Source organism: Notamacropus eugenii, chromosome 1 (assembly GCF_028372415.1).
Source record: "Notamacropus eugenii isolate mMacEug1 chromosome 1, mMacEug1.pri_v2, whole genome shotgun sequence".
NCBI lineage: Eukaryota > Metazoa > Chordata > Mammalia > Diprotodontia > Macropodidae > Notamacropus > Notamacropus eugenii.
In genome coordinates this window covers 589,685,664-589,711,980 of record NC_092872.1, presented here as the reverse complement: position 1 = coordinate 589,711,980, position 26,317 = coordinate 589,685,664, and the positions used below count along the sequence as shown (strand labels likewise).

Sequence of the window (26,317 nt, the reverse complement as noted above, 5' to 3'; positions counted from 1 at the left end):
AGAAAAAAAATAGTCAAAGAAAAAAGGCACTAAATTGCACATTCTTTGAAATCTGCTTGCTATCATAATATGTAAATTGCCAAATGTCTGAAATTTAAGGCTCGGAGTTGCCTCCAGTTATTTTGTCACTTCCTTCCCTTCAGCATTTCTCCAGTCCAACTGCTGAATACATCCCATAAGATTGTTTTAAATGAAAAGAATAGGAGGCATGGAGAGTACTCTGTTGGAAGCATTTTGTTTCATTTAAAAAAAAAAAAAATCACCACCGTGACAGCTTAGCTGGAAGAAATCCAGGACTTTTGAAATCTCCCACCAGGATCTAACATTAAGGAAATAGCTAGTTATAACTAAAAAAAAAATACTAAAGGGAGTGTAGGATACCTGAAAACGAATGCACACAGAGAACACCTTGGCCATAAAGATGCTGGTTACAAGGATATTGTGAACTTTATTTCTGACCAAATTATGACAACAAAAACTAGTCCATACCTGTTTCTTATCCAGAACAAAATCTATCTCACGCTTCCTCCATGCAACCTTCAGCACAAAGAATCAGATCATGGTGCAGCTGATCTGGTCATTCCCTGCTTCTTCACCATCAATATCAATTGGTACAGTCAACTCCAACTTATGGGCAAGCCACCATGATTGTTCATGTCATTTGTTACTTGGACAGTGAGGCTCAGAGGCTATGGCTCATAGCCTTATCTCAGCACTGAGAATCAGCAATATATCTACAGAACTAATTTCATTTCATATTTGTTTATCACATATACCAAGTTGTGCTCACAAGCAGATTTGTTTTTTTCCTACCTCATGATGATTTCTGTTCAGCCATTCCTTGATGGTGGTTAGGGCTATGACTGCAGCTGGCTCATTTGGAAACCCTGCAAGAAGAGCAAAGACCAAAACAAAAGAGAATTCACCCAAGATAGAAAGTGTTTCACTCATATGAATACATCTCTAATAAAGTCAGAACAAATTTATTGAGGGCATCCTATGTGAAGGGCATTGTGGGGCAATACAAAGACATATAACACATGGTTGCTACTCTCAGTTTATAATCTGGTTGTGGAGAAAGAACAAATCATTGTGAACATTTAAAAAATAAAATTAAAAAAATTAAATAGCAGCACAAAACAATGTGAGCTATCACAGGGGTGGTGTGATTAATTACTCAATCCATTCCACTGACAATTAGTACTACAGGAATTCAGAGGAGAGATTGATCATTTCAGGCAAGAGTCATCTGGGAAGGCATTAAGCAAGTGGCAGGATTGGGGCTTCATTTGGAAGGATGGGAACGATACATCCAGTCAGAGAGAACTGCAGATCAAGATTATAAGTGGGTGTGGATGTGTTCCTAGGCATATAGCCATGGTTTCCTGATAAGCACTTGAAGCACTAAGGTTGATTTTAGAAACAGAAACAGTCATCAGTCCTTCTGCTTGATCAGAGGTTTTCATGATGAAAATGTTTTACATCTGGAACTAGGACAGGGAATACTAAAACACTCATGGTAGCCATATTTAGTCTATCTCTCTGAAGAATTTAGTATAGTATAATGTGAAGAAAAAAGTTTTGCAGCTAAAAAGGCCAACAAGCCCTCCACACTTTTCTACCAATTACAGTTTCTTCAAAAGTACACTAAAATATGAATTACAAGCCTTGCACCATTGTAACTTCATTTTCACTGTAGCTTCCACAACTGGAAGAAAGTTATAAAGTTTTCTGCTTTTGCAGGCACAAAATCATAAAGTTGTTCTGTTTTGTTACCTGGGGTGGGGAGTTGAAATAAGAAATATGAAGAGCACACTGGAGTGTGTGTGGGTGTCTGGAAATTTCAAGGTTCTTTTTCCTTGTTCTCCCTCATCTCTCCATGTCATGGTGCTGCACTTACCTTATCTTCAAGGAGAGGATGAAGGAGGCTAAGTTAAATTGGAACAAGAGAGAAGGAATGATACAAAATAAGAGAGTATAGAAAAAAATACTGACTCTGGAGTCAGAGGACTTAGGTTCGAATACTACCTCCTGTTTTCTTCTCCCATATTCTACAAATATTCTATGAATATTGTCATGAATCTATAATTAATCAGTGAATAAATATTTATTAAGTTCTACTCTGTGCCAGGCACTGTGCAGAGCATTGGGGATATAAAGAAAGGCCAAGATGGTCCTTGTTCTTCTCAAGGAGCTCACAGTCCAAAAGCGGAGACAACATTTAAACAATGATATGAACACAACCTGTACATGGAATAATTTGGAAATAAGAGAGGGAAGGCTAAGCATTAAAGATGATCAGGAAAGACTTTTTTGTAGAAGGTAGGATTTTAGCTACAACTTGAAAGAAGTCAGAGAAGTTAGAAAATGGAAATAAGAGAGAGTTCTAGGGAAGAGGAAGAGTAAGTGAAAATGTCTGGAGCTGAGAGATGGAGTTTCCTTTTTGAGAAGGCTAGTGTCCCTGAACTGAAAAATGCATGTGGGGATTCAAGGTGTAAGAAGTTTGATAATGATCATCTGCATTAATAATCAGGTGGAGATTATAATTGCTTAAGGAAGTACTTTACAGATAGCAAGTAGAGTTGATTATTAGTTATTTGTGATTGAAATGACAACCTCACGGATTCTCAGAAACAATTGATCTTCCACTTAGCCACACACACACACACACACACACACACACACACACTCCATTGTGTATGAAGCATTGAAAATCATCATAATCTGTTGTTTCACGGGAGCATTCTGAGTGTTATTCCCATAGATGACCTCCAAATCACTTGTAGGGCAGGAGGAGAAATAGATCTGGTGCTGCCATGATCTCACTCTATATTTATAGAACACATTATTCCAAGTCTGGCCATTCCACACTGGAATGTGGATTCCAAAAGAATTTACTATGTAGTCCTGCTGAAATGAAGAGTTAAAACTATATTGTTCCCATCATTTGATCCATTTTGCATCACATTTTCATCATTCATTGATTATAGTGTGTCTTTTTGTCATCTCTTTAACTTTAGTCCCATGGTGAGGAAGAATACTACCACACCAGAGCTTGCAGTCCCAGGGGAATGGAGAATATTCTGATAGTTCAAGGGCAGAAAAGAGTACTTGTGGTTACTCACAGATCAGAGCAGAGGCCAGAAGAGGGGTAAACACTTTTCCTTAGATCATAGCACCTTGGAAGAACTAAAAAGTTATAGGTTCCCTAGAAGCATCTCTGAAAAGTTGCACAAAACCCCTGGAATCTGGGATAGTGCCCCCTCCACCCTTGGAAGCAGAGCCCTACTTTAACAAAGACTTAAAAGTCAAGTAATAGATTAGGAAAATGAACAAATAACAGAAAAAAAAATCTGACCATAGAAAGTTACCATGGTGACAAAGGCGAACAAAACAAACTCAGAATTTAACAAAGTCAAAGCTGCTGTATCCAAAGTCTCCAAGAAAAATATGAATTGGTCTCAGGTCATGAAAGAGCTCAAAAAGTATTTTGAAAGTCATGTAAGAGAGATAGGGGGGAAAATGGGAAGAGAAATGAGAGTGATGCAAGAAAATCATGAAAAACAAGTCATCAGCTTGGTAAAAAAGACACACATACACACACACACATAATACAGAAAAAAACAACACCTTAACAAACAGACCAAGTCAAATGGTAAAAATGGTGCAAAGCAGATTTGGTCAAATGGAAAAAAAGAGGCACAAAAATTCAGTGAAGGAAAAAACTCCTTAAAAAGTGATATTATTCAAATGCAAAAAGAGGCACAAAAGCTCAATGAAGAAAATAATTCCTTAAAAATTAGAATTGAGTAAATGGAAGCAAATTACTCCATGAGGTACAAAGAAACAATAAAACAAAACCGAAAGAATGAAAAAATAGAAGACAATGTGAAATATCTCATTGGGAAAAAAAACTGATCTGGAAAGTAGATTCAAGAGAGACAATTTTAAAATTATAGTACTACCCGAAAGCCATGATCAAAAAGTAGCCTAGATAGCATCTTTCAAGAAATTATCAAGGAAATGTGTCCTAATGACAATTTCATTTCCCAAGTGAAAACTCCCAGGAATATTATAGCAAAATTCCAAACCTCTCAGGTCAAGGAAAATATATCACAAGCAGCCAAAAAGAAACAATTCAAATATGGATCCACAGTCAGGATAACACAAGATATAGCAGCTTCTATATTGAAGGATCAGAGGGCTTGGAATACAATATTCTGGAGGTCATAGGAGTTAGGATTACAACCATAAATTGCCTACCCAGCAAAACTGAATATAATCCTTCAGAGGAAAAATGGACATTCAATAAAATAAAGGACTTTCAAGCATTCTTGATGGAAAATACCAGAGCTCCACAGAAAATCTGATGTTCAAATACAAGACTCAAGAGAAGCATAAAAAGATAAACAGGAAAAGCAAACTCTAAGAGACTTAATGAAGTTCAAGTATTTGTATTCCTCCATGGGAAGAATATATTTATAACTCATAATATCTTTCTCATTATTAGGGCAGATAGGAGTATACACAGACAGAGATGTGAGTTGAATATGATGGGATGATATTGAAAAAAATAAATTAAGAGGGTAAGAGGAATGCACTGGGGGAAAGGCAAAGGGTGAGGCACAGTTGGGTAAATTATGCCACATAAAAGAAGCAAAAAAAGAAAAAGCTCTTATAATACAGAGGAAAAGTGGTGAGGTAAGAGGGAGTGAGTGAATCTTAGTCTTACCACAATTAGTTCAAAGAAGGAATAACATATATAATCAATTGGGTATAGAAATCTATCTTACCCTACAGGAAAGTAGAACGATAAGAGAATGGGGAGTTGTATGTTAGAAGAGAGGGTAGATTGAGGGGAGGGGTAGTTAGAAGCAAAACACTTGTGGAGGTACAGAGTTAAAGGAGAGAGAGTAGAATAAATAGGAGAGGAAATAAGATGGAGAGAAATACAATTAGTAATTATAACTGTTAAAAAAATCAAGCATATTTCTCTGATAAAGGCCTTATTTCTCAAACATGTAGAGAACTGAGTCAAATTTATAAAAATAAGAGCCATTCCTCAAATGATAAATGATCAAAAAGATGTGAACAATTTTCAGATGAGGTAATCAAAACTCTCAGTAGCCATATTAAAAAAAAAATGCTCTGTCTCACTATTGATTGGAGAAATGCAAATTAAACCAATTCTGAGGCACTACCTTATCCCTATTATATTGGCTAATAGGATAGAGAAGTAAAATAACAAATGTTGGAGTGGATGTGGGAAAAATGACACATGATTGCACTGTTAATGGAACTGTGTACTGATTCAACTATTCTGTAGAGAAATTTGGAATTATGTCCAAAGTACTATAAAACCATGCATACCCTTTGATCTAGTAATACTATTACAAGGTCTTTATTCCAAAAAGAGATTAAAAATAAAAAGGAAAAGGACCTAAGTGTAAAAAATATTTATAGGAGCTCTTTTCTGTTGGCAAAGTATTGGAAATTGAGGGGATGCCCATCAACTGGGGAATGGCTGAACAAACTGTTTTATGTGACTATGATGGAATACTATAAGAAACGTGATACAAGAAAATATATATATATATATATATATATATATATATATATATATATATATATATATATATATATATATATATATATATATATATATATATATATATATATATATATATACATATGCTATAAGAAATGGTGTGCTGTAAGAAATGATGAGCAGAGTATTCTCAGAAAAGCCTGTAAAAATTTACATGAGCTTATGCAAAGTGAAATGTACTGTATACTAAGTAACAGCAATATTTTAAGATGATCAACTGTGAATGACTTAGCTATTCTCAGCAATATAATGGTCCAAGACAACTTTGAAGGACTTATGATGAAAAATGCTATCCATTCCTAGAGAAAGAAGTGATGGTGTCTGAATACAGACTGAAGCACCATTTTTTTTACTTTCTAAAAATTTTTCTTTGCACATGATATGATGATATACTTAGAGACTCCTAGAGAATCAAGTAAAAAACTACTTGAAATAATAAACAACTTTGGGAAAGTTGCAAGTTACAAAATAAACTCAAATAAATCATCTATATTTCCATATATTACTAATAAAGCCCAACAGCAAAAGATAGAAAGAGAAATCCCATTTAAAGCTATGGCAGATATCATAAAATATATGGGAGTCTACCTGTTAAAACAAACCCAGGAACTATATGAACACAATTACAAAACACTTTTCACACAAATAAAGTTAGATCTAAGTAAGTAGAAAAACATCAGTTGCTTGTGGGCAGGCCAAGGTAATACAATAAAAATGACAATTCTACCTAAATTAAGTTCCATTTGGCTTATTACTGTTCTCTAGTACGTTAGCTATCCCTCTCAGCACTGCATTATTTGTAAAGTTGATGAGTTTGCCATCTATGTCTTTATCTAAGTCACTAATAAAAATGTTAACCAGATTACTTTTCTTTTGGAACTCTAATACTTTGGAAGAAAGAAGAGACATAACATGGATAGTTTTTGGATTGCTATTCTTTCTGGAACAGAGTTGTGAAAAAGGAAATTGCCATGGTCATGATATGTACAGCACCAAATGCCTCATTCAGTTCTCAGTAGTTCTCTACTTGGTTCCTGACTCCTGGTCTGAGATCACTGTCATCCACAATATCCAACTGCAAAGGTCCCACAACAGAAAAGCTGTGGGAGATGGAAAGAAGAATAATGCCTATTGGCCAGCATATCTTCTAATATGCCATTTCTGTCCTCTACTTCTAACCGGATCAAGAAGACAGATTATCTTCATCCTCTTCCTTTTTCCAAGAATTCTCAACTTCCAGTTAAAACCTTGCTATTACTATGACCTCTTCTTGAGTCCTAAGTCCTTTAGGCAGTATTAATTGACTATGAAACTGGGAAGCAAAGTTTAGTATCCTTTTTAAAATACTTTTTCCCCTGAGGAGGCTTAATTCTTAGAATTCTCCTTGTTGAGGAGCAGAGATGATTATGAAAGCCCTTGATGATGGGGTGTCCTATCTGCTGTCTAAGCAGTCTTCTGACTCTGAAGCTGTTACAGACTTCATGTGGAACCTCTAAAAAGGGGAAAGCAAGGGAGATTCACTTAGTAGGTAGGGGGCAGACTTCAGAATGTGGAAGAGCATGTAGCAGTGATAGTTATTAGGGTAGCTAGCCAAGCCCCTTTGAGGTAGTACAGCCCTAAAGCTGTTATTTCCATACTTCTTCCCTTTCCAGCAATCACTTTTCAAAGCCCATACCTTTGGAGTATGGGGGAAAAGGATGCTTGCATAGTGGTGTTCAGAGCAGAAAAGTATATCCATAGCATGCACTTTCGCTATTTCAACAACCCCCATAATACTGAAGTCATTTCTTTTTCCCCTTCCTTTAATTTCTATTCTCTTCATTTAGTGCATTTCCTACTGTTTTGAGATAGCAGGAGAGTTGGCTTTAGACATTAACTTTTCATTTGGTCATCTTCCTGGAAGTCTCAGGAGCTACTATTATTATTACTGTGTATTCATGCCAGTCACTTTAAAATATTCATTTTTAAGTGTTATTCAAAATGACATAAATCTCAATTATTTGATTTATCAGTCCTTCCTCTTCTCCAACTTCTCACCTCAGTATGTTAGGAATACTGCATTTCCCTTTTGTTTTTACTCTGTGCATCTTTCAAAGTAGTTGTGTTAAAAACAACTCTCATGGAGACCAAAGCATAGGCAAATTTGACCTATCTAAAACACATATTGTTTATGCACCAAATGTTGGTTTCTTTTCAGCTGAACAATTTTCCCCTAGCAACATTCACCTGAAAGAGTTGTACTTCCCCTCTCTTTGGCAGGACACTGACTCAAAGTTGTGATAAAATACCAGCAATTTTATGAAATCATAAATCCCTCCATAAGTTGGCACATTATTTAGAAAGCTGTTGTCATACTAACCAACCTTCAGTGTGAGCATAGCAACCAAATTGGTACTCAACTGCTCTAAATATCTAAATAGCTTGGAAGCAGTTTGAGGAATCAAATTATCTTCAACTCTGCAGATTCAGAGCATATCCACTTTTTAAAGTCTTCTCTCATTCTTGATTATTTTAATGAGAAATGTTTGATGCTGTTTTCCTCTCTACATAAATAAGAACAAATACAATAAAAATAGCAGGCATTTTTAAAGCATCTTTCATACAAGGTATTTATCACTGAGGCATTTTAGAATGCCCTAGAGAAGAAGGAATTTTTCATTATGATTTTTAAAATATTAGCAGTTATATCTGCTTTGCTCCAAATTGAATTTTAATTGAATTGTATTTTTTTCAAAATAACATAATCATTTCTATCTTTGGTAAATTAAAAAGCAAAAGGTCTGGTTTATAAACCAAAGGGACGAAAAAAATTGAGTTTCTGAACTTACGTGAAGAAGGGTTGAGGTGAAATCATTAAGTTCTTAAAAAAACTTCTTCCTTCAACCCTACCCCCCACAACATCAAGGTATGAGGACAGGTGGAATTTTGTTTTTTCTCAAAATTGCATTTGTCAGCCTCTACAGCTGCCTCCCTTCTACCTCCTTCCAACCAAAAAAGCAATCCCCAAAGCACGTGAGAATCAAATTACTTGAGAGAAATGAGCTCGAGAGGCCTCACAGGTAACGGATTACTGGAGTAGTAGCTCTGACAATTCTGGCTAAAGGCTCAGTTTCACAAAAGATAAAACAAGTGAAGTCATAAGAGCGACACTGGTTCATGTTACTGCAGTGAATGCTTCTGTGGAAAAGGGCAAGGGAGTGTCATCCAGGAGACAAGGGTCCAATGTATCAATACCCCACCCAGGAGGCATCTTCTTGTTCTTGACTTTTAGCCCCGGAGGCGGAGCCAAGATGGCGGAGTAGAAAGACGCACATACACATAGCTCCGAACCCACATCTCACAGAACGGCTAGAGGGGACCAACTCACCGTGAATTCTGCACCCAGAGGCCACGGAATATTGGAGCGAGGGAGATTTCTGTTCCAGAGAGACCTGCAAACCTCTCGCGGGGGATCCTTCGTGCTGCGGACTGGGCGCAGGACTGGGAGCTGAGTGCAGCCCTGCAGCGGCCGCGACACCGTGAGGAAAAGATCCGAGCGGGCTACGGAGACGGGATCTCCAGCGGCGGCACAAGCCCCCCCACCCACAGGTGACGAGGGTCAGTGAGAGAGTCTCTTTGGCGGGTCGAGAGGGGAGTGGGGTGCCCCCATGGCTCGGGCCCCCCCGGGAGATAGAAGCTGAGAGGCGGCTACAGACAGGGGCTCCCCAAACGGGCGGGAGCCTGGATCCATTGTGGAAGGTCTGTGCATAAACCCCCTGAGGGAACAGAGCCTGAGAGGCAGCCCTGCCCCTGACCACCTGAACTTAATTCTCACACTGAATAGCAGCCCTGCCCCCGCCAAAAGCCCTAAGGTGGGAAGCAGCATTTGAATCTCAGTCCCCAAACGCTGGCTGGGAGGATCAGGAGGTGAGGTGGGTGTGAGGAGAATATTCAGAGGTCAAGCCACTGGCTGGGTAGAATGCCCAGAAAAGGGAAAAGAAATAAAACTATTGAAGGGTACTTTCTCGGAGAAAAGACACCTCCTCCCTTCCTTTCTGACGAGGAAGAACAATGCTTACCATCAGGCAAAGACACAGAAATCAAGGATTCTGTGTCCCAGCCCACCCAATGGGCTCAGGCCATGGAAGAGCTCAAAAAGAATTTTGAAAATCAAGTTAGAGAGGTGGAGGAAAAACTGGGAAGAGAAATGAGAGGGATGAAAGAGAAGCATGAAAAGCAGATCAGATCCCTGCTAAAGGAGAACCAAAAAAATGTTGGAGAAATTAACACCTTGAAAACTAGCCTAACTCAATTGGCAAAAGAGGTTCAAAAGGCCAATGAGGAGAAGAATGCTTTCAAAAGCAGAATTAGACAAATGGAAAAGGAGATTCAAAAGCTCACTGAAGAAAATAGATCTTTCAAAACTGGAATGGCACAGATGGACGCTAAGGACTTTATGAGAAAGACAGATATCACAGAACATAGCGTGAAGATTCGAAAAATGGAAGATAATGTGAAATATCTTATTGGAAAAACAACTGACCTGGAAAATAGAATCAGGAGAGACAATGTAAAAATTCTGGGACTACCTGAAAAGCATGATCAAAAGAAGAGCCTAGACATAATCTTCCATGAAATTATCAAGGAAAACTGCCCTGAGATTCTAGAACCAGAAGGCAAAATAAATATTCAAGGAATCCACAGAACACTGCATGAAAGAGATCCAAAAAGAGAAACTCCTAGGAGCATTGTGGCCAAATTCCAGAATTCCCAGGTGAAAGAGAATATATTGCAAGCAGCTAGAAAGAAACAATTCAAGTATTGTGGAAATACAATCAGGATAGCACAAGATCTGGCACCCTCTACATTAAGAGATCGAAGGGAATGGAATAGGATATTCCAGAAGTCAAAGGAACTAGGACTAAAACCAAGAATCACCTACCCAGCAAAACTGAGTATAATACTTCAGGAGAAAAAATGGTCTTTCAATGAAATAGAGGATTTTCGAATTTTCTTGATGAAAAGACCAGAGCTGAAAAGAAAATTTGACTTTCAAACACAAGAATGAAGAGAACCATGAAAAGGTGAACAGCAAAGAGAAGTCATAAGGGACTTACTAAAGTTGAACTGTTTACATTCCTACATGGAAAGACAATATTTGTAACTCTTGAAACATTTCAGTATCTGGGTACTGGGTGGGAGTACACATACACACACATGCACACACGCACACATACATAGAGACAGAGTGCACAGAGTGAATTGAAGAGGATGGGATCATATCTTAAAAAAAAAAAAGAAATCAAGCAGTGAGAGAGAAATATTGGGAGGAGAAAGGGAGAAGTTGAATGGGGCAAATTATCTCTCATAAAAGAGGCAAGCAAAAGACTTATTAGTGGAGGGATAAAGAGGGGAGGCAAGAGAAAAACATGAGGTCTACTCTCATCACATTCCACCAAAGGAAAGAATAAAATGCACACTCATTTTGATAGGAAAACCTATCTCATAATACAGGAGAGTGGGGGACAGGGGCACAAGCAGGGTGGGGGGGAGGATGGAGGGGAGGGCATGGGGAGGAGAATGCAATCCAAGGTCGACACTCATGGGGAGGGAAAGGATCATAAGAGAATAGAAGTAATGGGGGACAGGATAGGATGGAGGGAAATATAGTTAGTCCTATACAATACAACTAGTATGGAAATCATTTGCAAAACTACACAGATTTGGCCTATATTGAATTGCTTGTCTTCCAAAGGGAAGGGGTGGAGAGGGAAGGAGCTAAAGATGTTGGAACTAAAAGTGTTAGGATCAAATGTAATGTTCTTACCACTGGGAAATAAGAAATACAGGTTAAGGGGTCAAGAAAGCTATCTGGCCCTACAGGACAAAAGAGAAGACGGAGACAAGGGCAGGGAGGGAGGATAGAGGGGAGAGCAGATTGGTCACAGGGGCAATTAGAATGCTTGGGTTTGGGGGGGGAGGGGATAAAAGGGGAGAAAATTTGTAACCCGAAATTTTGTGAAAATAAATGTTAAAAGTTAAATAAGAAAAAAAAAGAAGAAAAAGAAAAGAAAAAAAAAAGACTTTTAGCCCCTTCATGTTTAATTGCAGAAAAAGACAGTTCATGCTGCATATGTTTAAAGGGTTAGGATGCTATATCTCGGAGATTTTTCTTCACTAAGTTCCTGGAGTCGGTATGCTATGGGGCACCTTGATAATAAAATGGGACTAGTATGTCCCAGTTGATCCAGTTACAGAACCGTGCTTTAGAGAAAGGGAGGAAAGGGAAGAAAATAAGGAAGCAAAAAATTAATGAATCTGCAAAGGAAGTCAAAGGGAGAAAACCTATAAAAGAAGTAAGGAATGTAAATCTATAAAGGGAATAAGGTATAAATGGCTTATAAGAGAACATAAACTATCAATAATAATGGAATGCAAGAAGAATTTCGGAGTGATTTGCATTGAATATGGGATATTTGTATTTCTGCAGAGCCAAGTGACTATACCTTATGCACAAAATTCAGGCATGTCTCTTTTATAGTAGAGAAAGTAAAGGGGCTGGAGGAACAGCACCTCTTTCCACTCCAGGTTTTCAAGTACAATGAAGTATTCCTTTTCAAATGAGGAGACCATTAGTGTGAAGAGCAGAAAGAAAACATATCTGAGAAGTCAGTGGGGAACACTGACCTATATGAAAAGGGTGGAAAGAAGAAGGTCACCCAGAAAAAGAATGAAAGGAAGACCAAAGCATACTTAGCTCTAAGAAATGAATTTGAGGCTCCTTCTGAAGGGGGGCAGGAAACACTAGAAATTCTAAAGAAGAAACAGCCATTTATCCTCCAAATACTAATGATACAGTTCTACAAATGCTGCCATATTGGGAGGTCATCCTGTAAGGTTTGGAGGACGAAAAGAAGTGTGGTGGGTGATTTCTTATGCAGGAGAGTGGAGACAGCTCTCTGTTGAAGTCATAATACTAATGATGTTCACTGTATTCTTGGGACATTTACCCAAGACATAACAGACAACCTCTCAAATCATTTCAAATGAATGACTTCTACCCGCTTTTGGCAACTCATATGGGCATAAATGCTATTGTCAGAGGGAACCTAGAAAGCATTGCTAAAGATTAAAAAGTCATGGACAAGAAACTGAAGTCATAGTTTCTCTCTTTGTTATGCAGGGAAAACAAGAAATACTCAAAGAAAAGATTATTTTAGAAGTGAATAACTGGTTAAAAAGACTATCTATGAATGAGAGCTGGATTTTTGAATCATAACTTAAAACCAAGAATTATAAGCTACTGGTGAGGAATAAAGTGTGTACTCAATAAAAACTAATAGAAATATATTTGCTTATTGTTTTAAAAATCTAATCAAAATAGCTTTAAACTAAAGAAAATAGAAAAGGGTGAGAAATTCCAAAATGTATTCACCAGCTAAGATACTATAAAGATGAGATAGAATGTAAGAATGATCACTGTTGGACAATCAGAAGTTTATCTATGGCAAAAATTCCCCACAAAGAGCCAATAGTAAAACTTATCATGCAAAGTGTCAATATTCAAATGTCCAAAGTTTAGGCAATAAGGAAGATGAGCTAGAAGTGTGTTAGGGATCAAGACAGCAAATCTGACCTCACAGGGGTCTCTGAAATACAGTGGTAAGAAACCTAAGCCTGAAATGAACATGCCGCATTCAAAAGAAACAGAAGAGTTAAAAAGAGGGCTAAGGAAGAAATAGAATTCTATTTTTTCCTTAAAATAAGGTAGCAAGTATTTGGGACAAACAAAAGCGATTTTATCATTAAAGAATACTACAGCTCATCTGGTCAGAAAGAAGAAATAGATTATGGACATGCCGTAGTAATGATGCACTGCAATGATACAGACATTTATTAAAGTTCTCTGACAAAATCAAGTAGCGGACAACTTTTTAACTTGCTTTAATGAAAATTCCCTTCTTCAAAAAGTGGAGGAACTAACAAAGGAAAATTCTGCCTTGGTTCTGATTCTCACCAACAAAGCTAAAGAGGTTGTTGGGATGGAGATGATGGGTAGTCTCAGGGAAAAAAAGAAACTATTTCCTCTTACAGTTTGTGATAGAAAAGAGAGGAAAGCCTGGTATAGTTTCACATAATCCCTGGATTTTGGAACAACAGATTTCAAAAGAGTCAGAAGAAGGATAGGTAGGCTCCCATGGACTAAAATTCTACAGTGAAAATCATTTGAGGAGAAAAGTGAAACTCTCAAGAATGAAATTCTGAAGACACAGTAGGAAATGCTACCCAGGGGGAGAGATGAGCCTTGTCTGAAGAAGCCAGCATGGCTGTACTGAGAATTTACTGATCAACATAAATTTTTTAAAGATAAGTTCAGAAATTTGGAGGTAAGAAAAGAGAACATAACAGAGATCAATAGAAAAGCATGAGTTTAGTGTCAGGTACATATGCAACTGCTCAAAAATTATATTGTAGGATAGGAAAAGCTACAGACAACAAAAGTGTTTTTTTTCTCTGAAACTACAACTGAAAAAGAATACACACACATATGTAAATCATGCATGTGTGCATGTGTATAAAGGATAGAAGTACTGTAGAACAGATAAGGTATCACAGGACTGGATAAGGACAACATCCTGATATTTAAAACATGAAAGATTCCATACACTATAGACTAGCTATCTTGACTATCTTAATTTCTGGGAAAATTGTAGAGTATATTATTTGAAATATGGTTATTAAGGAGCAACTTGATGGCACGGTGACTAGAGGATCAGATGTGAAGTCAGGAAAACTCATCTTCCTGAGTTCAGATGTCTCAGACACTTACTAGCTTTGTGACTTTAAAGAAGTGGCAGATAATATTACATTATTAGGTAATATTACGTTATTGTATTAACAATTTTCTATCATTATGTTAACAATATTTCTCCCATCCTGGACAAGTCACTTAACCCCTGTTTGCCATAGTTTCCTCATCTGTAAAATGATCTGGATAAGAAAATGGCAAACCAGTAGAGTATCTTTGCCAAGAAAACCCTAAATGGGGTCTCAAAGAGTCAGACATGACTGAAAATGTCTGAACAACAATGGCTAGTAAAGACCTAAAAAATAAAGTAATTACAAGAAACCAGTATAACTTTGTCAAGAACAAGTCAAAAGCAACTGTTGGAGGACAGGTACATTAAGGTAGTATGGTACAGTATGGTAAAGTGATCCACACATTCTTTAAAGTAATTTGTAATTAGTCAAAAAGTCACTAAAACTTACATATCCTTTGGTTCATCAATATCAGTACTAGGTATTTAGCCCAAAAAGGTCCAAGACAAAAGGAAAGGATTCATCTGAACAAAAAATACTTATAGCAGCACTTTTCACTGTAACAAAAAACCAAATAAACTGGAAACAAAGTTTATGTATATGAGAGATGACTGAACAAAATGTGTTACACAAATGTAGTGGAATACTATTGTGCTATAAAAATAATGAAAGGGATACATTCAGAAAAAATTAGGAAGATTTGTATGAATTGATGCAGCATGAAGTGACCAGAAACAGAAGAAAAGATTATACTTCTGTGCAAATGAGAAAGATTTAAGAACACAGATTGACATAAAGAACAATGATAACTATTAAAAATTGACAATGATCCATGTTTCCCGCTTCTTGGTAGAGAGGTGAAGGACTCAAGTTCATTTTCATAAGTGGCTAGTATATGGATGTGTGTGACTATACTTATTAATTATAAGGGATGGATTTTGTTACTGAGGGGTGGGAAAAGTGGGAAAGGTATTGTGGAAGTGATAATGAGACTAAAAGAAATTAAAAAAACAACTTAAGAGCACCAATAAATCACTGAAAATATTTAAAAGAGAAGAATGTTCGTGGGGCAATACACACAAATGGAGCAGTGCTGGATTTACCATGTTAAATTTTAAATATTAAAAAAACTCACAAGCCGTATGTAGTGGTGGCAAAAAAAAAATCTATACATAAATAGATGAGTAACAGATGTTCATAGATTTATATACAACCGTACCCCCTTTTTAAAATTGAAATGTTCAACTTTTCTGTTTATTAAGTAAATAATCAAAAAGAAAAAAATACGTTCTGCCAGACTCATTTTATATGGGGAAATTACAATCTCTGACTGGTCAAACACAGCAGGGAAAGCACTTTGTTGATGCTGAATATGCATAGTAAAGACAGGAATGAGGTTCCTTTAGCTTTTTTTTCTGGCTAAAATTAAATTGCATGATACACCAAGGAGGATGGTGAGAGGGGATAGTTAAACCTGAATTAAAAGTTTATCTGTAAAAATGGGCATCAATTTCTTCCCAGAGGTAGAGTGCAGAAGAGACTTAATCTTAGCCTGCCAGGACTTTTTGGTAGCTGGAATGGTGACTTAGCACAGTGACAGCATTTAGTAGGTACTTAATAAATACTTATTGACTGAGTTTCTATGACTAAGGAGCATGAGTCTGTCCTGATTGGGAACAGGTTGTAGTCAGCATATACTTAGCAAACTGTAACCTGGGACGGCTTGAATGATCCTGAAATAATGAGATTAGAACAAAGAAGAAGGGACTAGCTGTAAAACTTATCTCCTGCTATTTTCCTGATGAGAATAGAGAAAGATGTTGGACAGACTTGGATGGATTCAGAACTATTTTAATAATCAAATTTAAATAGCAAATGGTTCTATATCTACTTAGAAGGAGGTTGTCAGTGGAGCACATCAGAGATCTGTCCTTGGCTCTGCTTTTTTTTAAATAACAGTTTTATCAATAATTTTGATAAAACTAAAGTTGGCATCCTTAGCAAATTTATAGATGACATGATGCTATGGGATAGCTAATATACTAACTGACTATGTCAGGATCCAAAAAGTTATAGAAAATGGGGTTGAATTCAGTAAGATGAAATTTAATAAATATATAGTTTTATGCTTATGTCCACCAAACTGACCTCAGAAAAACAAGACAGATGAGGTATGGCTAGACAGGAGTTCATCTGAGATAGATCTAGGAGGGGTTAATGGACTTCCCATTCCACAAGAAAATATGTGGAATACAACCAAAGGGTTGAGATTACTGAGTTCAGTGGCCTTTGACATTGTGCTTTTGTCTACTTCTGGCGATTATTAGTGTGTATTATGAGGCAATGTTAGCTCTCCCCCTCTCCTGCTAACCCCCCATATAGTGCATGTGCTGCCATTTGACTAGATGAAATTAAGCTAGTTCAGAACCCTTTGTCTGGAATGTTTTACTATACTAAGAAAGCCTGAGAAGTTGGTGGGATGGATGGAAAAAATAGTAGGTGTGGGGGAAAGTCCTAGGACTGTGCCAGATCCTCTTGTTCAGGGACTCTCTGTAAGTACCAAATCAAAAGCAAGAATTACTAGAGCTTCTAGGTTGGTATTGTAGAATGGCCTTCTCTAATGTCTATCTATTGAGGAAACAGAGAAAGAATAAATCAGATGAAATTATTTTGTGGTTAATCAATATTGTAATTAGTACCTATTATTTCTGGGTGACATTCTCTGTGTATCTCCATGGAACCATATGCACTGAACTTTGTTTTATGATCTAGGTCTTGGGCATACAGCCTACCAAAGAATCTGTATGATCATGAATCTAAATCTTAGCTCTTTCCTATTCTTTCTGGTATGCCTGTGTCAGAAATGGTAGAACCTTGGCAGTCAAAGGTTGCCAAGAACCAACCGCATGAGACCTGGTGACTGCCTTCAGACATTTTCACTATTTGGCATGTATTTATATCCACCTTAGCTGCCTTCTGGTGGTTGTTTATAATGATACTCTCAGCCCTGCTGGCTTTCGTTTAACTCAAGATACCAACAGTGCCTAAAGCTGACCTTTTCTAAATTCTTATCTTCCTTGATATCTCTTCAATGATTGACATGTGGTCATCCTCTTTTACAAACGTCTTCATTCCTTGTCTCCCACAACTCTTCACTCTTCTTATCTACTCTGCGCATTCCTGGTGAGAATCCTGTGTTTCCTTTGCTGATTTGTCTTTTCCCCTAAATAAGGGAATAGCGTCCTATCTTGCTGAAAGTGTAGCACTAAAGATGCAGTTGATTAAGGACACAACTAGAGGCAGCAGGAGTGATTACAATTAGCTTGGAGAAGTAGTTTTGTGCAAGCCTGGGCCCAGTAGATGTAAAGGAATAGTCAAGGCCAAACCAGTAGCATATTCTAAGAACCTAAGATAAATAGGAAATGAGTTGTAGAAGAATGGAGATTAATTCCAGTAGATAGAAAAGTTGGAATTGTGGGAAATTAGGATATTTGGCCATTTCTTTGATTCAATTACTCTGCAAAATTTCACAGGCAAGTATCCAAGTCCATGGTCTAACTTTTGGGACTAACAGAGGGCATGGAGGATCCAGCCCAAGGTCAAAACGGTACGCACATCAAATGTGAAGCTAATAAATGATAAAATTAAAGATTGAATCTCTCTTCAGTGTCAACCTCATCCATTCTCACCTCTATGCAGAGGAGTCCCAAATTTCTATCTCAAGCCCCACTTTTTCTTTCAAGCTGCAGATCAACATTTCCAACTGCCTCTCTGACAACTTCCCTGTCTATCTCATCAGCACCTCAAACTTAATATGTTGGAAACTGAAGCCATTATTTTATCATTCCTAGTAAGGGTCTCACTTCTTGTTTCTATTAACTTCTCGTTATTTTAATGGCAGTACAATCTTGCCTGTTACCAATATTTCAGCATCCTTTTAACGCCACCCCCTGCTTTGTCCCTTACACTCTTTCAACTGATAAGTACTATTCTTTTCACCTCTAAATGTCTCTTAGATACATTCTCTCCTGGCCATTTCCAGGGTTCTATTTTACTAGTGCAAGTCACTTAACCTCTCTGGGCCTTAATTTTTTCATCTGAAAAATGAAGGTCTTGAACTATATAGCTTCTGAGGTCCTTTCCAGCCATAGATCTAGAATTCTATAATCCTATAGCTACTGCAAGAGCCTTCCAACAAAAGACACTCAACAACAACAACCTATTTCATTAGTTCTATTCTCCATTATGTCCAAAGTACATATGGAGAGTCATTTTCAACAGAACAACCCAACTCCTCAGCCTGGCATTAAGGAAGTTCCATGAGAAGGCCTTAACCTAGCCTTTTATGCTACTTCTCTTTTTCATATAGATTAAAGTTGTGAGGAACTTTAGATATTATCTGGCACAGATTTCTCATTTTATAGATAATAAAACAATATAATTTAACAGTGTGTTATGATAACCAAGAAAGCTAATGTAATCTTAGTTCAAGAAGCTAGCATCAGGAACTGTGATATTCCATTGCAGTTCATCTAAGTTAGACCACACCTAGAATACATACATATATACATAAATACACACATGTTGTATACATATACACACATTATATACACATACATATATACATGTATATATTTAGTTATTTGACCCTCACTTTAGAAATGATATTGATAAATTAGAGAGCATACAGAGGACAGTAGCCAAGGTCTTGAAATCATGTCTAACATTAAAGGGACCAGTTGCATCAACTGATGAAAGAATTTTATAATTTTACTTTGAAATAAAAATGTTAATCCTCCCACTAATTTCTTGGTCTTATGAATAAGACAACAACACAAAAGCATGCACTGAATCAGTTGGCTCAATTAGGTTTTTTGAAGTATTTTTGTCCTTCTAGAATTAAGGATGACTTGAAGGAACTAGAGATTTCTACACTGGGAAGGGGAAGACTGATAGGTATCACAAAAGATCAGAGGATGAGAGAGACAGAGAGAGAGAGAGAGAGAGAAAGAGAGAGAGAGAGAGAGAGAGAGAGAGAGAGAGAGAGAGAGAGAGAGAGAGAGAGAGAGAGAGAGAGAGAGAGAGAGAACACAGAAAGAACCAGACAGAGAGACAGAGACAGAGACAGACAGAGAGAGACACAGAGAGAGACAGAGACAGAGGGATGGATAGACAGAAAATTTATTTAGCACTTAACTAGTGCTAGCCACTCTGCCAAGTGCTAGAGATGGAAATACAAGAATGCAAGACTCATAAAGGGTAGGGGGTACAGTTAGGCAGCATAGTAGGAGGGACTAATAGGGAGATCACCTTGTTCTAAGCAAAAAGAAAAGGCCTCCCTCTCAGAGTCCAGACTATATAGACCAAAGTTTATATTTCCTGGTGGGCAGGAGAGCAGAGTACCAAACTATTCCCAATTCCTCATTTTATAGAGGGGAGCAAATGGACCCTCTTATCACTGCACTTTACATTTGCTTCCCTGCCTAATTTCAACTCCACGGAACAAGATGCCCTGTTAGTTACACTCTGGTGCCCCCCCCCCCCCACATATACACATCTGCTTTCCTTCCTTCTTTCATTTGTTGTCTCCCAAATTAGACTGTAAGCTCCTTGAAGGCAAGAACTATCTTTTTATTGATCATATCTCCAATACAATATAATGCCTAATACATCATGAGCACTTACTAAATGCTTACTGGACAGCTGAATTTAGAGTTAGTGAAAATAAAGTTGTATTGCCTTCCCCATTCGAATTTAAGAGGTCAAATGGCTTGGTCCAAGTCACAAGGACAGAAAGCAAAAGAACTAAAACCAAAGTCTTCTGACTAAAATTAAAACACTTTTTCTAGGAATCCATGCTCCTTCCTCCCCCATTTCTGCCTGTCCTCTATTACTTTTCAGCCTCTTTACCTTGGTCGATACTATTCTCTCTATCTGGAAGAGCCAGCACTGCCTACCAAACTTTCACCAAGGTTCTGAACAGAGTCCAAATGCAAGAAGGATCCCCTATATCAGATATAAAGTAAAGTCTTCTAGGTGTTTTACTTTTGGAAATGACATTGTGCTTATAAAGCATACTATGTCTCTAAGGCCCTTTTCATAAGACAAAATGAATGATGAAAAAGTGTTTTTGTATATAGAAAGATATTTGTATTCATTGTAAAATAGCATTATAAATAAATATTTAATGTCTGATAGGAGTTGAAAATGATTCATTTTAATGTATATTGCTAAAATGTTTATGAAGAAATAACTCTTAAATAGGATTTTGGATAGTTTTAGAGAGAAAAAGGTATGGGCTATACATTTGAGGAATCAGATCTCTTTATCAACAATTTGAAGTGATGTCCCATTTTTATAGGAAGAATCTCATGTTATAAGAAGAAAGAAAAAAACTTTTAGTTATTAAAAATTAGAAAAATTTGAGTGTGAAGAAATACTGTCAAAGGTGTGAAAGACAGAGACTACTGTGCTTAGAACTTCACACGGTTGCAAAACATGATAGCATCTCAGCTAATTTTCATATACAAGTTTTATTACTAAAGAGGGAAAAAACTAATAAAATGAGAAATCATATAAACATTTGGAGAATGAGGTATGATTCTCAAAGGATTTTCAATCTGATGGGAGAAACTTGGGTAATTCTGACTTTTTTAGATAAAAGTTGAGTCTTTGAGAGTCAGAAGGGTCTCATTTAAGCCACTGATAGAAAATACTGAAAAATAAAGAAACTCTATTGAACAGAGGGTACATATGTAGAGGAGTGAATAAAGGAAATGTATGTCCCCTCGATATGAGTCACCTCTAGTACTCTGAAAGAGTTTTAATGTAATTGTGTGCTGGCAATCTATCTCTGGGAACTTGGATGTGCTGGTGTCTAATTCAGGTAGGGGAGCAAATCAAACCTAAAGAAGAGGAAGATGTCGCACACACGTACATGAGAGTTGTGAAGTGCTTAGTATACCACTGTGGGTCTGTTTATACTCCATAGTGTCTGTAAGTGACAAGATCCACTGTAACACATTTGTCTCTTTACTTTGTGGGGGCACTGGAATAGAAAACACATTCATCACTAAAAGTGCTATATATCGATTCAACCAATCCCCAAATGTTATAGAATCTCCTTAGTGAGATCCACAACTATTCAGAGGAGTTGAACCTTTGAGGTCAATTTTTTATTGAAGAAAATTTTTAATTGAGGAAAAAAATGAATGAAGAATGACGTTTGCCCAAACTATGACTTATAGATGAATGGCCAACCCATTGAATTACTCTTTCCATAGAGATATCCTGGAGGACAGCGTGATAGCCAATGAACCAAGCTTGGAAATAAATAGAAAAAGTAGTATAGACTAAATTATATTTGGGAGACAAATCTTCCAGTGATGCCCAGCTACTCCTTGACACATAAAAAAACAAAAATCTGCCATATTTTTGGCAATATTTTAGATGATGCTTATAGAATATATGGAATATGACACTGTCTGAAAAAAGATACTCCTTTTTTGAGACTTTTACTTTTATCTGGAGATAATTTTTCTTCCTTCTTGAAATTACCTTGTATTTATTTTGTACATATTCGTGTCTGTGGCATTCTCTGACGTAAGCTCTTTAAGAGCGAGAACTGTTTAATTTCTAATTTTGTATTCCCAGAACAGAATGCTGTGCTTGGTGTATAGTAGGTGCTTTATAAATATCTACTGGTGGATTGACTAACCAGAAGGACAATGGGAAATGGATGATAGGCAGAAATGGACACCATGTTACCAATGATGATTTACATGTAAGAGGCAGAATACAAATCATATCATTCAACAATGCATGATAGAGAAATGAGGTAGAACAGTCATGAATTTTCAGTGAAGGACAAATTTAGTGTTTTATTCATAGACAAAATGTATACATACACATATATACTTACATAATATATGTATATGTATGTATATACATACACACATGTATATTCCTTCAGTCCACTAGGTAGAGCTTCCATAGCTCTACATTGTAAGTGTGAGAGAACATGGATTGATTTCATATAGCATAAGAAGCCATGATAGATTATAATCTACTATGATCACAATTGATGAGATCCCATATCAAAGCATTAGACTACTGTAGTACTTCACTCATTCTAATTTGTTATTTCTTGAACATCTTATCTAAATCACTAGGCTGTAACTTCCTTGGGGACTAGGACTAGGCTAGATACTAGACTATCTCTGCAGCTCTCATAGCACCTAAACCAAAACTTTTAACATAGGTCTCAATTCTTTTTTTTTTTAAATCAATAAGCATTTTTAAAATAAATATTTGTGAGAAGAACATTTTGTTAAGTACTGAGAGAAATGCAAAATTTCCATAAGACACATTTTCTGCCTTCAAAGAGTTTACAATGAGTTTTGTTTAATTGATTACAGTTAAATTAATATAGATCCTTTTAGTTCATATCTCAGCTCCTTATACATATGAGACCCTTGACAAATCTAGTGATTTACTGATTTTCTCGGTTGAAGATTTGACTTCCTTGCCATTAGTATTCTCACTTGAGTATTCAGTGTTCTTTATAATAATCTCATCATCTATGAACTGAGCACAACAACATTTGTGTAGTAACTCATCTTCAGGATTAAATGATAAAGACAATTACTGGTTCAGTGGAAGAATTAGATCCCTAGGAAAGTTAAAACTAGAAAACAACTTAAAGATAACCCTGTTTAACTTTTTCATTTTGCAGCAGAGAAAACTGGGACCAAGACAGATAAGTGAGTGGCCTAAGAGAACAGATCTAGTAAACGACAATTTTAAAAGTTGAAAATCATCCCTACTGCTCTTCAATACACAATGTTCTCATTCTAGTCAATTAATAAATTTGAAGCTACAGTTTCATCTCACTCCTTGTCTTTTTTTTCCACTTTCAATCTACAGTTGTATACCCTTCCAGGGGACTCAGGTATCAGTTTAGAATGAGAGAGAAAGAGAGACACAGAGGGAGAGAGAGAGAGAGACACAGAGGGAGAGAGAGAGAGAGAGAGAGAGAGAGAGAGAGAGAGAGAGAGAGAGAGAGAGAGAGAGAGAGAGAGAGAGAGAGAGAGAGAGAAAGAGAGAAAGAAGAGAGGAGAGGAGAGGAGAGGAGAGGAGAAGAGAAGAGAAGAGAGAGAAGAGAGGGAGAGAGAGAGAAAGAAGAGAAGAGAAGAGACAGAAGAGAGGGAGAGAGATTGCGACTATTGAAATTTAATACATTTTATTTCCTTAATCTTTTTACACCTAGTATTTTCATTTCATTTGAAACCAATTGACTTGCCATTAGCAAATACCACTTTACATATTGAACTATATTTAGCCTTAAAGGTATGACATCTTTAGCCTTTTCCTTTTTTAAAAGTTAAGCAGAGTAAAGCTTTCCTAAGCTAGCCAGCAAGTTATGAATGAGCTGAATTTTTTATGATGCACCTTTGTGCAGATATTACACGAGGTGACACTCTGTGAAAGCTTCATGCAGTCTCCAAACTTACGAGAGCTGAAGCCTTTTTCTAAGGCTTTTATTTCATCATCTTTCTTCTGAGGAATTATAATAGTGACCTGAGAAGTAGCTTGTGAAACAACTCCTATTCTAAGCCAGCTGTTCCTACTGCACTGCCATAATTCTCTTGAGGAAAGATGATGAAAGGTCCTGCTGAATTACTAAGAATTACTGGAAAGAGGTAGAAAGTGTATAAGAGGAATTTTTTTCTGTTTCCCCTGCCTTTTCTTCTCTCCCTGCAAAAAATAATCTAGTGACATACAAGGACTTCCCTTTTCCTTCTCCTCCAAAAAGTGCTATAGTGACAAATCAGGACTTCCCCTTCCAATAAAGAATACAAGTTGATATGTACAAAGAGAAGATAAAGGAATCTTCCTTTTGGAGACTATATTATGCTTTAAGGACATTTCTTTTGAGAATCTGAAGACCATATATTTATCTAGATTTGTGAGTACAGTTGGGTATTATTAGCATGACATTCATTGTCATAATTCTTCCAACAAGGCATATCCTAAGGGGAATGACTCAAGATCAAAGTATTGCAGAATATCGGAGTTGGGAGAGGCCTCTGTAGGCATCTTTCCAAATTCTGACCTGAATACAAATCCCTTATACAACATCCTCTTTCAATGGTCATCCAGCCTTTTTTTTAAATACCCCCCAACACTGAGAGCCAAGCACTTCCTAGGCTGGAAGTGGCATATGAACCTTGAAGGAAACTAGGAATTCTAGGAGGCAGAAATTAGGAAAGAGAATCCAGGAATGGGGGTGGGTTGTAAGAATAGAAAATAGTTTTATTTAGTCTGCTGTGCAGCATTTGAACGGGAGTAATATGAAATAAACCTGAGGGGACTGTGTTCTTTTCAACCCTTACCCTCCTTTGTACACATTATAAGACCATAAACACCGTGAGACAAGGAACTATTGCATACAACTTTGTTTAATACTTTGCATATAATAAGCCTTTGAATGAATGAAAAGAGCATTTATTAAAATGTTTTCTATATGACAAACACTATTAACTATTTGATATTTGAACTACACTGATACTGAATTAAAATAATAAATATAAAACAGCCTTTTAAATTTAATGATTTATAAAAATATTATTTATTACATAGTAAAGTTTCAGTATAGTTAAATTCTGTACTGAGTTGTGTATGTTGGTTAAAGGAAGAAGTGGGAATGGTTTCTATTTCAAATATAAAATATTATTTATTTAAAATATTTTTTAAAAATTTAAAATATTATTATTTATTGTTTTAAGCAAGTCACGTCACCTCTTCACCTAAAATGAGGGAAGCTAGAGCAGATGGCCTCCGAGATTCCTTTTTAACTCTAGATCAGGAGTTCTTGATCTAAGATCCATGAACTTGGTTTTAAAATACATACATATGTATTGATTAATATATTTTAATAGAATTCATTTTCTTTATTTTGTGAATTTACATGCATTGTTCTAAGAAAGGGTCTGTAGGCTTTAAAGGAATTCCGGTGGGTGCTTGTCTCCCCATTCTACCCCACCTCCAAAAAGCCCACCAACAAACTAAAAATAAAAGTCCTGCTCTTTATCTACGATCCTGTGATCATGTCCTTAGGCATTTTAAAAAAAACATATAATTTAGTCATCAATTAGAAAGATCTCACTAGGAAAATTTAATTTATAGGACCTCAAGACCAAAGTGCCATAATCCCAAGGAACCAGATTCCTCATAAAGAATCACAGAAAACCACCTTTTGTGAACTCAAAACTTTTGTTTGGAGTACCTACGCTAACTTCCTCATGCTGTTCCCTAAGAACTTAAAAACCCTGTTGTCATGAAAAGTAAATCACACCCATTTGTAGGTTGACTTGTAAATATTCTTAGGCTGCTGTTTTTTTTTTCCCAAAAAATATGTGACTCTTGAGTAGTCCAACCTAGTTATAAACTCCTGGAGAGCAAATATGTTTCACTGGGATTTTAAAACTCATCCAACAGTACCTCCTCCTATGGTGCTTGGTTCATGTGCTTACATGAGTTGATGGGGACACAGAATTCCTCAGATTATCATAACATACATATGCTCTAAGGAAGCTTTCGAACATGAGTCCTGCTCTGACATCAGAGTTGATCAGAATACGACTAATATCATGTGTCATCAATATGACATTGTTTTAATATGCAGATTGAAAAGAACATGAATCATATTTTGCTTCATGTTGCAGAAAATGCATCATCTGGTTTCAAAGGTATTTGAGATTGATTAAACATGGCAATTCCACACATCTTTAATCTGGTAACACAGATATCAAGGCATCCTAACTGACATACACAAAGGTATATACGAGCCCAAGCCAAAATAATAACAAAGATGAAAACAAACTCTGCTTAGGGTTGTGGGGGTTTTGG

General features: G+C 36.7%; 1 protein-coding gene across 1 annotated transcript in view; it reads right to left on the bottom strand.

The window, feature by feature from the left end:
* Nucleotides 1-26,317, bottom strand: part of MACROD2 (mono-ADP ribosylhydrolase 2) — a 2,147,078-nt gene that overhangs the window by 653,569 nt on the left and 1,467,192 nt on the right. Inside the window, exon 8 of the mRNA XM_072634489.1 lies at nucleotides 814-887. Within this exon, the coding sequence (XP_072490590.1) occupies nucleotides 814-887 (74 nt within the window). The remainder of the gene's footprint in view (nucleotides 1-813; nucleotides 888-26,317) is intronic.